Source organism: Callithrix jacchus, chromosome 22 (genome assembly GCF_049354715.1).
Source record: "Callithrix jacchus isolate 240 chromosome 22, calJac240_pri, whole genome shotgun sequence".
Taxonomy (NCBI): Eukaryota; Metazoa; Chordata; class Mammalia; order Primates; family Cebidae; genus Callithrix; species Callithrix jacchus.
In genome coordinates, this window is record NC_133523.1 from 50,455,346 (window position 1) to 50,469,606 (window position 14,261).

The 14,261-nt window shown below is 46.7% G+C and overlaps 2 protein-coding genes across 3 annotated transcripts in view; one reads left to right on the forward strand and one right to left on the reverse strand.

The window, feature by feature from the left end:
• Positions 1-506, reverse strand: part of LOC100391085 (uncharacterized) — a 41,172-nt gene extending 40,666 nt beyond the window's left edge. For both annotated transcript variants that reach the window (XM_078361006.1, XM_078361005.1), the window contains exon 1: positions 36-506. The gene's annotated coding sequence lies outside the window, so the exon portion shown is untranslated. The remainder of the gene's footprint in view (positions 1-35) is intronic.
• On the forward strand, positions 121-9,061 carry ZNF551 (zinc finger protein 551). Its single transcript, XM_035283931.3, has 3 exons — positions 121-390; positions 5,148-5,271; positions 6,368-9,061. The coding sequence occupies exons 1-3, from the start codon at positions 358-360 to the stop codon at positions 8,185-8,187; spliced, it is 1,977 nt and encodes a 658-aa protein (XP_035139822.3). The 5' UTR covers positions 121-357; the 3' UTR covers positions 8,188-9,061.
• The last annotated feature ends 5,200 nt before the right edge of the window (positions 9,062-14,261 follow it).

The following is a 14,261-nucleotide window of genomic DNA, read 5'->3' on the forward strand; positions in this document are numbered from 1 at the left end:
GGAAGAGCTATGTGGCATTTTGTAAACTACGTTACCCAGACTGCAAAGCGCTAAACGGCGTCGGAGTTGAGCCAATGACCAGGATAGCGGCACTTCCGTGCATTAGCAGCACGACGGAGCGGGACTTCCGGTGTCTTCCTCGAGGCGGTTCTTTTGGCTTCTTTACTGTCTGTTCACCTCGCTAGAACGTCTGCAGCGGGGGTCGCGACTGAGACACGGTACAGAGAAGGCGCGAAAGTAAGTCTGAGGCTCGGCGACGCCACGCCCGGTGAGCTGTGCCAAGCCCGGGATAGGGACCGCTGTGTTCGAAGGCCCGCCCCGGTCGCCCGCCGCTCCCCGCCTGGTCGACAGAGCTCAATGGCGGCGTTCACAATGAGGGACCCGGCTCAGGTGAGTGCTGCGTCCTCGGGTCTCGCCCGCCCTCTCCCAACAAAAGTCCTAAAGCCCAGGAGGGGCGTCTGCTCACAGCCCTGCAGCCCAGGCCGCGGTGCCCGGGAAAGGAAGGCGCTTGTGGGTGGGGCCCGTTTATGACGCGCAGTGTGTAGGGAAACGTGACGGGCAGGGAGGGGCCCTGGCGCGTGCAGAGCTTGGGGTCGCAGCTAAGCCGGGGGGATTCGGGAGCCTGGGATCCATCTCGTGTCTGCAGGAACATAGAATGAGGCAGAATTGGCCGGGCGCGGCGGCTCACGCCTGTCATCCCAGCACTTTGGGAGGCCAAGGCGGGTGGATCACAAGGTCAAGAGATCGAGACCATCCTGATCAACATGGTGAAACCCCGTCTCCACTAAAAATACAAAAAATCAGCTGGGCATGGTGGCGAGTGCCTGTAATCCCAGCTACTCAGGAGGCTGAGGCAGGAGAATTGCCTGAGCCCAGGAGGCGGACATTGTGGTGAGCCGAGATCGCACCATTGCACTCCAGCCTGGGTAACAAGCGCGAAACTCCGTCTCAAAAAAAAAAAAAAAAAAAAAAAAAAGAATGAGGCCGAATTGCACCTGAGGAATTTGACCGTTCTGAGGAAACTGGCAGCCTTGGAGGGTTGTGAACAGATAGGGACACTGGGCTCGGATTTCCTAACGCTTTCCAAACGTTGCTCAGGGGAAGAGCAGGCTGCAGAGAGGTGGTAGTAGTTAGACACGGGAAGATTGAGTTCTTGTCCAAGCTCACACAGCTGGTAAAGTCAGCACTGAGGACTGAGGTGCAGAGATAGTGCAGGCAGCCCAGGCCACCTGGCTCCAAAAGTGGCTTTTTCCACTGAGCCTGTGGAACCTAGTGGTGGTTCCTGACTCTCGTGGCTTTTCTGTTTCTGTAGATTCCCATAACTGTAGAATCGCTTATGAAGCCTAACTGGGGAGTGGTGTGTGTGACTGGTCCTCAGTTCACCCATTATAGTCTCTGAACAAGTGGTGCTCTTGATCTGCTCTCCCACCACTTTTGGGTCCTGGGACGTTGAGCAGATACAAAGCCCAGTGTCCTAAGTCCAGGTCAGATTATATGAAATTGTTGGCGGCTGGAGATGTAGAAGGTTGTCCAAGGCATAGTTATCAGTATATGCAAAGGGTTGGAGAGGAGGCTGAGATGGTTCAGGAACCGACAATTCTTTTCTTCTCATGAGATCAGGGAGCAATGTGGTAGAAGTCAGAATAGTTCCCTGAAAAGTTGAGTGTGTATTCGTTTCTTAATAGTAATAGGCTGGGTACGGTGGCTCATGCGTGGAATCCCAGCATTTTGGGAGGCCGAGGCAGGCGGATCACGAGCTCAGGAGTTCCAGTTCAGCCCAATCAACATGGTGAAACCCCGTCTCTAGGAAAAATACAAAAATTAACTGGGTATGGTGGCGCACGCCTGTAATCCCAGCTACTCAGTAGGCTGAGGCAGGAGAATCGCTTGAACCTGGGAGGTGGAGGTTGAAGTGAGCCAAGATCACACCACTGCACTCCAGCCCGGGTGACAGAGCAAGACTCCGTATCAAAAAAAAAAAGAAAAAAGTAACAATAAGAGGTTTGGAGTGGAAGAGGGAGGTGATCTGACTCAGGTCTTTTAGGCACTCTGTGGCTGCAGCATGGGAAACCGAATGAAGGATGAAGGGGGAAGACGTGAGAGGAGACTACTGGGATAGTCCAAGTGAATGTGAAAGTAGCTGGGCCATTACGGTGGCTGAGAAGATGCGAGAAGTAGTTGGATTCTGGGTTTTATTTTTATTTTTATTTATTTATTTATTTTTGAGACGGAGTCTCTCTCTGTCCTCCAGGCTACAGTGCAGGGGTACAATCTTGGCTCATTGCAGCCTCTGCCTCCCAGGTTCAAGCGATTCTCCCGCTTCAGCCTCCTGAGTAGCTGGGACTACAGGAACCCCCCATTGTGCCCAGCTAATTTTTTATTTTGAGTAGAGATAGGGTCGCACCATATTGGCCAGGCTGTTGTCAAATTCCTGACCTCGTGATCCACCCACCTCGGCCCCCAAAAGTGCTGGGATTACAGGTGTGAGCCACTGCACCTGGCCTTCTGGATTTATTATTTAAGTAGGGCTGCCTGGAGTTTTTAATTTTGACGATAAGTGAGGAGTCAGGGATGACTCAGAGTTTTTATTTTGGCGGTTAAAAGGGTGGAGGCAGGGACATGGATGAATCTGGAGAACGTCATCCTCAGCAAACTGACACAAGAACAGAAAATGAAACACCGCATATTCTCACTGATAGGCGGGTGATGAAAAATGAGAACACATGGACACAGAAAGGGGAGTACTAAACACTGGGGTCTATTGGGGGGAAATGGGGAGGGCCAGTGGGAGGGGGCGATGGGGAGGGATAGCCTGGGGAGAAATGCCAAATGTGGGTGAAGGGGAGAAGGAAAGAAAAGCACACTGCCATGTGTGTTCCTACGCAACTGTCTTGCATGCTCTGCTCATGTACCCCAAAACCTAAAATCCAATAAAAAATAAAAAGGTGGAGGCTCCATCACATAAGATGGGGAAGTCCATAGTAGGCGTAGTTTTCTTTTTTTTTGAGACAGAGTCTCGCTTTGTCACCAGGCGCCAGGCTGGAGTGCAGTGGCACAATCTCGGCTCACTGCAATCTCCGCCTCCTGGGTTCAAGCGATTCTCCTGCCTCAGCCTCCCGAGTAGCTGGGACTACAGGCGCATGCCACCATGCCCAGCTAATTTTTGTATATATGTATATATTTTTTTTTAGTAGAGACGGGGTTTCACCATGTTGGCCAGGATGATCTCGATCTCTTGACCTCGTGATCCAGCCGCCTCGGCCTCCCAAAGTACTGGGATTACAGGCGTGAGCCACCACGCCCAGCCCAGTAGGAGTAGTTTTCATTTGGGATATCAGAAATTTTATTTTTGACCTGTTAACTGTTTGAGAGCTTTCAGAGAATGCTTCATGGGCTGCTGAAATCATAGGTCAGGAACAGTGAGGAGGGATTCAGAATGGAGACTTTTCCAAAAGGTAGTGGACCATCCGTGGGCCAGGGTGGAGCTCTGGATCACGTTTAGTAGAGAGGAAGCCTACTCACAATGGTAACAGTGATAACTGCCCAGGAACGGGAGGTGAAGGTCAAGGACTGGTCCCCTGCATGAGCCCCTGGTTGTGTGAGGTGTTGCAACACAGGTCTTGGAGAGAAGTGTCCAAGGGGAGGGTCAGAGAGAGATTATGATCTGGCATGTGGCCGAGGCTTCTCGGGTGAGTAGACGTGAGATGGATGTAGAGGCATCGGAGTTACACAGACAGGATGATGCCAGGGCCGGTGCTTATTCACCTCTCTGCAGACCCCCAGGATTTTACATTAACTCTTGGTGGGATCTGGGGAGTTTCAGTCAGGCTGTCATGTTAGCCTAGGGGCGTATCTGTGGTACTCACTGGGCCAGGGGTAGAGAGCTGCCGAGGGTGGACCTTGAAATAGTGGTAGTTGGAGAGAGGAAGGGTTTGATTGGTGGGGAGACAGCACTCACAGCCCAGAAGTGGAAAAGGCCTTGGTTATCTGAGACCCACAGGTGATTCTTGGTGGGTGAGGCTGAAGCAAGGAACAGTCAGGTAGAGGCCTTCGTTGTACGACTTGAGACTGCTCCTAACTTTAGGCGCAGTTAGAGATCTGGGGTAGTACTGAATGGTGTTAGAATTTGCCGGCCACTCTGGGCCCCATGTGCTGAGTAACCAGTGGGGAGACCAAGGAGATGCTCACGGCGTGAGGCAGGGAGTAAGCTGTGGCGGAGGGAGTGGCACTGTGAGAGAGGTGTGGTAGAGTGACGTGTATGTGGAGACAAGAAGGTGAAGTGGTGGCCCCTTGGCGTTGAGGACAGAAGGGTGAAGTATGACCCTAGACTTTTGGTTGTGTTTGGGAGCCATGGTCTTCGGTCTTCCAGGAGAGTTTCCTCACAAGAGAGTGTGTGGTTCCTTGCATGGCAGGCTCAGAGCTTAGATACTTGACCAGCTGCCTGTTTTCGCTCTGGGAGAACACAATGACCAATTGGACCATGAGGAGAGAGGGGCATCCATGTCACTGGCTCCTGTTTTATTCTTTCTTTTACGTTATTTTTTTGTTCTTTCAAATGAGTAGATGGAGAGGAAGATCAACAGGGATAGATCAGTATCGTAGGAGAGATACTGATCATAGAATGAACTGTCCTCATCATGGAAAAGTTGTGTGACCTTTGAGGTTGTGGCTGTGGGAATGCAGCTGTGTGAGACAGGTGTGGTTCAAAGAGTGATGTGCATGAGAAGAGAGAATAAACTGAGGACCTTGCAGGTGAACTGGAGTCATAGGGGTAAAGGGTGAGCCCATGTTACTTGTGTCTTGGAGGATGAATCTTGGCGACTTCAGGGATACTGCCTGACAAGACAAATGTCAGATCACTCACACCCTCTCTATGGCCACTTCTCCCTAACCGGTGTTTGTAACGAGAGGTATACCCTACCTGCCAGACCCAGAGCTTAGATAGCATCTATCTGTTCACGTGCCTATTGTTGTTATTCAGGGACTTGGTATCAGTGGAACTGTGGGGAGAGAGTAGGCATCGATGGCACCATGGCTGGTTATCTCCTCTGAGGTGGACAATAGGGTGACCTGGGGATGGATATTGGGGGTGAGAGGATAATGAACTCCAAGTCTGATCGTGGATTGAACTATTCCTGCAATGACAGCGTACGACCTTTGAGGATGTGGCCATTTATTTCTCCCAAGAAGAGTGGGAGCTCCTTGATGAAGCTCAGAGGTTCCTGTACTGCGATGTGATGCTGGAGAACTTTGCACATGTGACCTCCCTGGGTAAGGTCCTAGCATCCCTCCCAGTGTTCTGAATGGTCTCTGCCTTAGTTTTTGACCCCAGGGTTCTCTCTGTCTCAGGAGTCTTGCTGTCAGCCTCCTGGATCTTACCTTTCTTGTCGTCTCCCTGTGAGGATGACTGTGTACAGATCCACGGTACCTTCTGACCTCTTCCTCTAGCTGCCACTTCCTTATGTGCACCGATATCAGCCATTGCAGGCATTGTCATGGTTACTCCTTACATGAACTAGGGAGCTCTTTTTACAAGACCCTCCTTTGAGTGTTTTTTGTTTGTTTTGTGAGTGCTGGTTACTCCCCTGTCCTCTTTCCTGGAGACTTAAATTACTCATGTGTTATGTGGAAACACGGTGAGGGCTGCAGGGAGTGCCCTCGTCGCTTCACACAGTGAAAAGGCAAGGTGGCCTCAGAGGAGGCCTGGCCTTAGTGAGTGGCAGCCTTGGAAGGGCATGACCTCATGGTTGTATTAGAATCACATCAGGAACCTGCAGTGTGCCCGGCAGCATTTTGGTGCAAGTGCCACTGGCCATACCTCGTTTCTACTTCTACTTCCCTGTAGTTAATACTGTGCTGAATTGTCGTTTCATCATCACTTCCAGCGTTTGGCTACCTCCGCCCTCGTGGTCTCTGTGTCACTTGTTCCTCTCTACAGCTCACTTCTTTTCAGTGATCTTCAGTCTACACTCACTGTGTTATGAGGTATACACACAGCCTCAGATAGGCCTCTTTGATCACCAACTACCCGGTTTCGTTGGATTTACCTAGGACTGGACGACAGCAGCCTACTTCGTAGCACAAACATGAATAGCAAAGTCATCCTGAGGGCTTTGGCAGAGAGTGAGTTGGAGACCGTGTTCCTCCTCCTCCTGTGCTGTACCTCACTCTCCTGTCCTTCTTGTGATGAAATGACATCTCTATAGTCTCCAAAGCCCAGTACTTCAAAGCAGACTATTCCTCCCCAGTTCCCTTGTTCTCAGAACGGTTCTGTGCACTCAGTTCTTGTGTCTCACACTTTCTGTGATACATCTTTCCCCTTTCATCAAAGTCGCCATGCGTTTCATCAGTGTTTCTCTGCTTTCAGGTTATTGCCATGGGACACAGAATGAGGCCATAGCTTCTGAGCACACTGCATCTGTAGGAGGAAAGTTACAGGTCAGAACTTCTAAGGGGGACACACCCACCCAGAAAACTCACCTCAGTGCAGTTAAGATGTGTGCCCCAGTCTTGAAGGACATTTTGTCTGAGGCTGAGCACCAAACCACATCCCCTGTGCAAAAGTCATACTTGGGTGGCACAAGTGTGAGAGGCTTCTGTTTTAATGCTGACCTTCACCAGCACCAAAAGCATAACAATGAAGAAGAACCCTGGAAAAGGAATGTGGATGGGGCTACATTTGTGACAGGTTGCAGATTCCTTATGTTGAATTATTTTACCTGTGGGGAGGACGTCCCACCCTCCATGGGCCTACTCCAACACCAAGCCACTCCTAGTGGTGAGGAGCCACACAGTAGCAGCAGCAAGCATATACGGGCATTTCATGGGGCAAAATGTTGTTACCAGTGGGGTGAATGTCAAAAAGCTTCAAGCCACACACACACACTTGTTCAGCCTCAGAGTGTCTGCTCTGAAGAAGGGCTTTATGACTGTAGTAAATGTGAGAAAGCTTTCACCTGCAAGAACACACTTGTTCAGCACCAGCAAATTCACTCTGGACCAAAGACATTCGAGTGTAGTGAATGTGGGGAATCCTTTAGCAAAAAGTGCCACCTAGGCTTACCTAAGATAGTTCACACTGGAGAAGGGCCTTATGAATGCAGTGATCATGGGAAAGCCTTTATCCATACATCTGAATTCATTCACCACCAGAGACGTCACACCAGAGAAGTGCGTTATGAGTGTGGTGAATGTAGGAAATCCTTTAGCTGCAAATCTAACCTGATTGAACACCAGAGAGTTCACACAGGAGAAAGGCCTTATAAATGTGGTGAGTGCGGGAAATCCTTTAGACAAAGCTCTAACCTTTTCCGACACCAGAGAGTTCACTCTGGAGAAAGGCCTTATCAGTGCTGTGAATGTGGGAAATCCTTTAGACAAATCTTCAATCTCATTCGACACAGAAGAGTTCACACTGGAGAAATGCCTTATCAGTGCAGTGATTGTGGGAAAGCTTTTAGCTGCAAATCAGAACTCATTCAACACCAGAGAATTCACAGTGGAGAAAGACCTTACGAGTGCAGCGAATGTGGGAAATCCTTTAGGCAGTTCTCTAACCTCATTCGACACCGCAGCATTCACACTGGTGATAGGCCTTATGAGTGCAGTGAATGTGAGAAATCATTTAGCCGCAAATTTATTCTGATTCAACACCAAAGAGTTCACACTGGAGAAAGGCCTTATGAATGCAGTGAATGTGGAAAATCCTTTACCCGCAAATCTGACCTCATTCAACACAGGAGAATTCATACTGGCACAAGACCTTATGAGTGCAGTGAATGTGGGAAATCTTTCAGACAGCGTTCTGGCCTCATTCAGCACCGAAGACTTCATACTGGAGAAAGGCCTTACGAGTGTAGTGAATGTGGAAAGTCCTTTAGCCAAAGTGCTAGCCTCATTCAGCACCAGAGGGTTCACACTGGAGAAAGACCTTATGAGTGTAGTGAATGTGGGAAATCCTTTAGCCAGAGCTCCAGCCTCATTCAGCACCAGAGAGGTCACACTGGAGAAAGACCTTATGAGTGCAGTGAATGTGGGAAACCCTTTACTCACAAATCTGACCTTATTCAGCACCAAAGAGTTCACACTGGAGAAAGGCCTTATGAATGCAGTGAATGTGGGAAATCCTTTAGCCGCAAATCTAACCTCATTCGACATCGGAAAGTTCACACTGAAGAAAGACCTTAAATGTGAAAGGAAGGTGCTATTTTTTTATTCAGTATAATAGCACTGGAGAGACTGGGAGCCATCCTCCTAAATTTAAATTTTGAGCATCTACAATGGGGGATTCTATGTAAGCTTCAGGTATGTGGGAAGCTCTGAGGAGGTTCATTGTTATTTATAATCTTCCCATGGTCATAGCCTGATTTATGTCACTGCCCATTTCTGAGGCTGAAGCCATTTCACTTCTGCCACCTGGCAGGTGCACACCGTGCGCATGAGTCACTTCCCCACAGTGCACAAAGAAGCAAACCTCTGTATTCTCCCATTTGCTTGGGGAAATTATTAATAGGTCAGGCAAGTAGGGGATCCTCATTTCTTTTCTCTGACTTCAGAGTATAGACCTGCCCCACTTTTGGTCCAGAGGAGTCAATGTGAGTTGCGCTGTCAGCATTCTAAGAAGGGTTACTTTTTTTAGGGACACTGTTCTCACATGATGCTTGTAATGAGTATTTCTAGCTTCTGATTCACCAGTTTGGAAACTGCTTGGTGCACACTGCTCTGATTTATAATCTTTTTATAAAGGTTGTAAAAAGGCCAGGTGCAGTGGCTTAGGCCTGTAATCCCAGCACTTTGGGAGGCCGAGGTAGGCGGATCACCTGAGGCAAGGAGTTCAAGACCAGCCTGGCCAAGGTGGTGAAACCTGTCTCTACTAAAGATAGAGAATTAGCCCAGCATGGTGGAAGGTACCTGTAATTTCAGTTACTCGGGAGGCTGAGGCAGCCTCCCACTTGAATCCAGGAGGCAGAGGTTGCAGTGAGCCGAGATCATGTCATTGCCCTCCAGCCTGGGCGACAAGAGTAAAACTCTTATCTCAGAGAAAAAAAAAGTTTAAAAAAATGTATGCATCTTTAATCTTGGGGGTTCTGTTCACTGTATAGAATGTTTATAAGCAGAATAGTGATGTCAGTATGAAGGGGTGGACACGTTCTGTCCAATTTCTGTGCTCAGAAGGGACAATGTGATGGCAGAATCGTGATGTCAGCATGAAGGGGTGGACAGATTTTGCCCACTTTCTGTGCTCAGAAAGGACAGTGTGATGGCAGAAGACAGGTCTTTGTCCTGTATTGGTCTACTTGGCCTGCTGTCCAAGGCTTCAAAGCCTGCCAGGCTTTGTGTTCCTGTGTTGTGGTCTGATGCCATTTTTGTCAGGCCAGAGGTCACCATGAAAAGGAGGCAGTTGTGACAATCCCCAGTGCTTCTGTGCCCGTGAAGTTTGTTCACTTGTTCACAAGAAATACCATATAATTCCTAGCACCATTGAGGGGAATCTGTTTCCTGGGTCCTGCAAGGGAGCCATGTGCCATGACATGTAAGTCAGTGTAGCCTGGTTCCATTTGATTTCAGACTATAGATACAGAGGTTAAATTCGAGTCACAACTGTAATTGGGACTGAAACTCTGGGTAAATGCGGAGTGGGGAGCGCTGCAGTAAGTTAGATGGAATGCCTCTTCTAAAAGTTCATCTACAAATTTTTCAGTGAATATAGCTGTGTGGGACAAGGGCGTACAGAAATTCTGATGATCTTTATAACCATTTCCTATCGCTGAAGTCATTGTCAGAAAATAGTCTATAAAAATTTTGTGGCTCCTCGCATCCTCTCTCAACTGTTTACCTCAAGGCCATTGCTATGCAGGTAGGAGAATAAGAATAGAGAGAAGGATCATTCTGCAGTCCAGGGATATGGTTTTTGTGACTCAACCAACGTTCCTATTAATTCAGGTGGCAACAGAATTCATTGCTTGCCAAAATTTGCTGCTTCTGGGGCAAGGTTGCCTTTCTCAGGGCATGAGGAGAGAGAGAGAGAGATAGTGGAGTCTATATCAAGTTGCCAACCTGGTTTTCTTTCTTTCTTTTTTTTTTTTGAGACGGAGTTTTGCTGTTGTTACCCAGGCTGGAGTGCAATGGCACGATCTCGGCTCACCGCAACCTCCGCCTCCTGGGTTCAAGCAATTCTGCCTCAGCCTCCTGAGTAGCTGGGATTACAGGCGCGCGCCACCATGCCCAGCTAATTTTTGGATTTTTAGCAGAGACGGGGTTTCACATTGTTGACCAGGATGGTCTCGATCTCTTGACCTCGTGATCCACCCGCCTCGGCCTCCCAAAGTGCTGGGATTATAGGCGTGAGCCACTGCACCCCCATTGCACCCGGCCCAACCTGGTTTTCAAAAAAAGATAAAAACATGCAACATCTAGACTCTTAATTTTGAGCCACTTCTGAAAGCTTTATGAAGGTCTAGTTTATACAACTGACATGCAACAAGGTACAGGTATCCAAAATGTACAGTTTGGTAAAGCCATGAAACCATCATCACAACCATGAAAATGAATTTATCTGTCACCCATATATTTTCCTTGTATCCTTTTATAATCTCCCTCTGCCTTCCCCAGCTCTTCCGGGACCAACTGATTTCCTTTACAGTAAATTAGTTTGCATTTTCTGGAATTTTTCAATGAGATATATTTATATATTCTTTCTGGTTTTCTTGCTGTATAATTATTTTGAGATTCAACAATGATGAATGTTTGTGCTGCTGAGTATTAGGGTTTTCTATGGATAAGTCACTGTTTATCCACGTCTTTAGGGACATTTATGTTATTTATAGATTTTAGTATATTACAAATAAAGCTGCTATAACTACTTGGATTCAGTTCTTTATATGGGTATGTTGTATTGTTCTTGTGTTAATAACGGAAACTGTAATGTCTGAATTACAGTGTAGGTGAATGTTTAACGTTTTAAGAAATGCCAAACTTTGATCTAAATGGATGTTTCCTATTTTATTCCCACCAAGGGTTTGTGAGAATTCCAGTTCCTCTTCATCCCTGCCAGTGCTTCATGTGGCCACTCTTTTTTAATTTTAGCTCTTTTAATATAGCAGTAGTGGTATCTCACTGTAGTTTTCGTTACACTTCCCTAAAACTTTATGATATTGAGCGTTTTAAAATGTTTTTATTTGCCACCTGTGTGTCTTCTTTGTTGGTAAAATATCTGTTCATATGTTTTTCCTACTTTTTTTTTTTCTGAGACGGAGTTTCGCTCTTGTCACCCAGGCTGGAGTGCAATGTGCAATTCTCCTGCCTCAGCCTCCCGAGTAGCTGGGATTACAAGCGCGCCACCGTGCCCAGCTAATTTTTTTTTATTTTTAGTAGAGACGGGGTTTCACCATGCTGACCAGGATGGTCTCGATCTCTTGACCTCGTGATCCACCCACCTTGGCCTCCTAAAGTGCTGGGATTACAGGCGTGAGCCACCGCACCCGGCCCTTTCCTACTTTTTTTAGATGAGTTTATATATATATATATATATATATATATATATATATATATATATTTTTTTTTTTTTTTTTTTTGAGACGGAGTTTCGCTCTTGTTACCCAGGCTGGAGGGCAATGGCGCGATCTCGGCTCACCGCAACCTCCGCCTCCTGGGTTCAGGCAATTCTCCTGCCTCAGCCTCCCGAGCAGCTGAGATTACAGGCACGCACTACCGTGCCCAGCTAATTTTTTGTCATTTTAGTAGAGACGGGGTTTCACCATGTTGACCAAGATGGTCTCGATCTGTTGACCTGGTGATCCACCCGCCTCGGCCTCCCAAAGTGCTGGGATTACAGGTGTCAGCCACCATGCCCGGCGCTCAATTTTGTTGACATTTTTTCATTATTTTATTTATTTGAGACAGAGTCTTGCTCTGTTGCCCAGGCTGGAGTGCAGTGGCGCAGTCTCGCTCACAGCAACCTCAGCCTCCCAAGTAGCTGGGACTACAGGTGTGCATCACCACACCCAACTCATTTTTGTATTTTTAGTATAGACAGGGTTTTGCTATGTTCGCCAGGCTGGTCTTGAACGCCTCAGCCTACCAGAGTATTGGGATTACAGATGTGAACCACTGTGCCTGGCCCAAATTTTTAATTTTATTATTATTATTATACTTGAAGTTCTAGGGTACATGTGCAGAATGTGCAGGTTTGTTACATAGGTATACATGTGCCATGTTGGTTTGTTGCATCCCTCTCCCCGGTCATCTGCATTGGTATTTCTCCCAATGGCGTCTCCCCAATCCCCCACCCTCCGACAGGCCCCTGTGTGAGATAGTCCCCTCCCTGTCTCCATGTGTTCTCATCGTTCAACACCCACTTATGAGTGAGAACGTGTGATGTTTCGCTTTCTATTCTGTGTGAGTTTGCTGAGAATGATGGTTTCCAGCTTCACCTATATGCCTTTAAAGGACATGAACTCATCCTTTTTGATGGCTGCGTAGTATTCCATGGTGTATATGTGCCACATTTTCTTTTTATCCAGTCTATCTTTGATGGGCATTTGGGTTCTTTCCAAGTCTTTTCTATTGTAAACAGTGCCACAGTAAACATGTGTTCGTGTGTCTTTATGATAGAATGATTTATAATCCTTCGGGTATATACCCAGTAATGGGATTGCTGGGTCAAATGGTATTTCTATTTCTGCATCCTTGAGGAATCACCACACTGTCTTCCACAATGGTTGAACTAATTTACACTCCCACCAACAGTGTAAAATTATTCCTATTTCTCCACATCCTCTCCAGCATCTGTTGTCTCCTGATTTTTTTTAATGATCGCCATTCTATCTGGTGTGAGATGTTATCTCAATGTGGTTTTGATTTGCATTTCTCTAACGAGCAGTGATGATGAGCTTTTTTTTCATGTGTTTGTTTACTGCATAAATGCCTTCTTTTGAAAAATGACTGTGCATATCCTTTGCCCAGTTTTTGATGGGGTTGTTTTTTCTTGTAAATTTGTTTAAGTTCTTTGTAGATTCTGGATATTAGCCCTTTGTCAGATGGGTAGATTGCAAAAATTTTTTCCTCTTCTCTTGGTTGCTGGTTCACTCTAATGGTAGTTTCTTTTGCTGTGCAGAAGCTGTTAAGTTTAATTAGATCCCATTTGCCTATTTTGTCTTTTGTTGCCGTTGCTTTTGGTGTTTTAGTCATGAAGTCCTTGCCTATGCCTATGTCCTGAATGGTATTGCCTCGGTTTTCTTCTAGGGTTTTTATGGAGTTAGGTCTTAAGTGGTTTGTTTTTAATTATTATTTTTATTTTTTATTTTTACAGTGGTTTCTACCAATGGTCTTATGTTTAAATCTTTAGGTTAGGGGTCACGTAATTTTCTTTTTAAAATTCCTGAATATCCATATAAGAAAAGTGACTGCTACCTTTTTTTACCTGGTATTGTGTAACAGAAGGCATGTGAGTTTGCCCTTCAGCCAATATTTATTAGACATGCTAAGTAAGAACCAATAAGATTTCCAGAGCCTAACAAGTTAATATGAAACAGTATAGGCCGGGCGCGGTGGATCACGAGGTCAAAAGATCAAGACCATCCTGGTCAACATGGTGAAACCCCGTCTCTATTAAAAATACAAAAAAAACGTTAGCTGGGCATGGTGGTGCGTGCCTGTAATCCCTACTCAGGAGGCTGAGGCAGGAGAATTGCCTGAACCCGGGAGGCGGAGGTTGCAGTGAGCCGAGATCGCGCCATTGCACTCCAGCCTGGGTAACAAAGAGAGAAACTCCGTCTCAAAAAAAAAAAAACAAAAAACAGTATAGATACCTGGTGTACAAAAGATGATTTACCACTTTAATTAAGGACATGTGAGAAACTAGAGGGCCGATACCAACAAATTTCCTCTCCAACAACCCTGTGTGAAACCCAGACTCAGGCTTATAGCAAAAACACATAGGCAGTACCCAGAGGTGACTGCTAGGTTTTTGGAGCAGAAATCTTCCATTTGAGATGCAGTTACTAGTTGGCTATTGGGGCTTAATTGAGACTGCCCATATCACTGAAGAACATGAAATCCTGAAACCTGAATGTCTTTGGTGATGTTAGAGAAACATTCTAATAAGGAAGATGGTGCCCAGAAGAGTACCCTAATAAAATGGAAAGGGTTTGCACAGGAACATATTACCTGGTGAATGTTGTTAAAATGCACGCTCTGAATGAAAAGACCCCCCCAAACAAGCTTTGTGTGAGCCACAAGGCTGTTTATTCACCCGGGTGAAA

Bases quoted from the DNA above. Each gene is read 5' to 3' on its own strand.
- ZNF551 (XM_035283931.3), top strand. From the start codon at position 358: ATGGCGGCGTTCACAATGAGGGACCCGGCTCAG. The intron at 391-5,147 runs GTGAGTGCTGCG...CTGCAATGACAG, and splicing joins CAATGAGGGACCCGGCTCAG to CGTACGACCTTTGAGGATGT. The intron at 5,272-6,367 runs GTAAGGTCCTAG...CTCTGCTTTCAG, and splicing joins TGCACATGTGACCTCCCTGG to GTTATTGCCATGGGACACAG.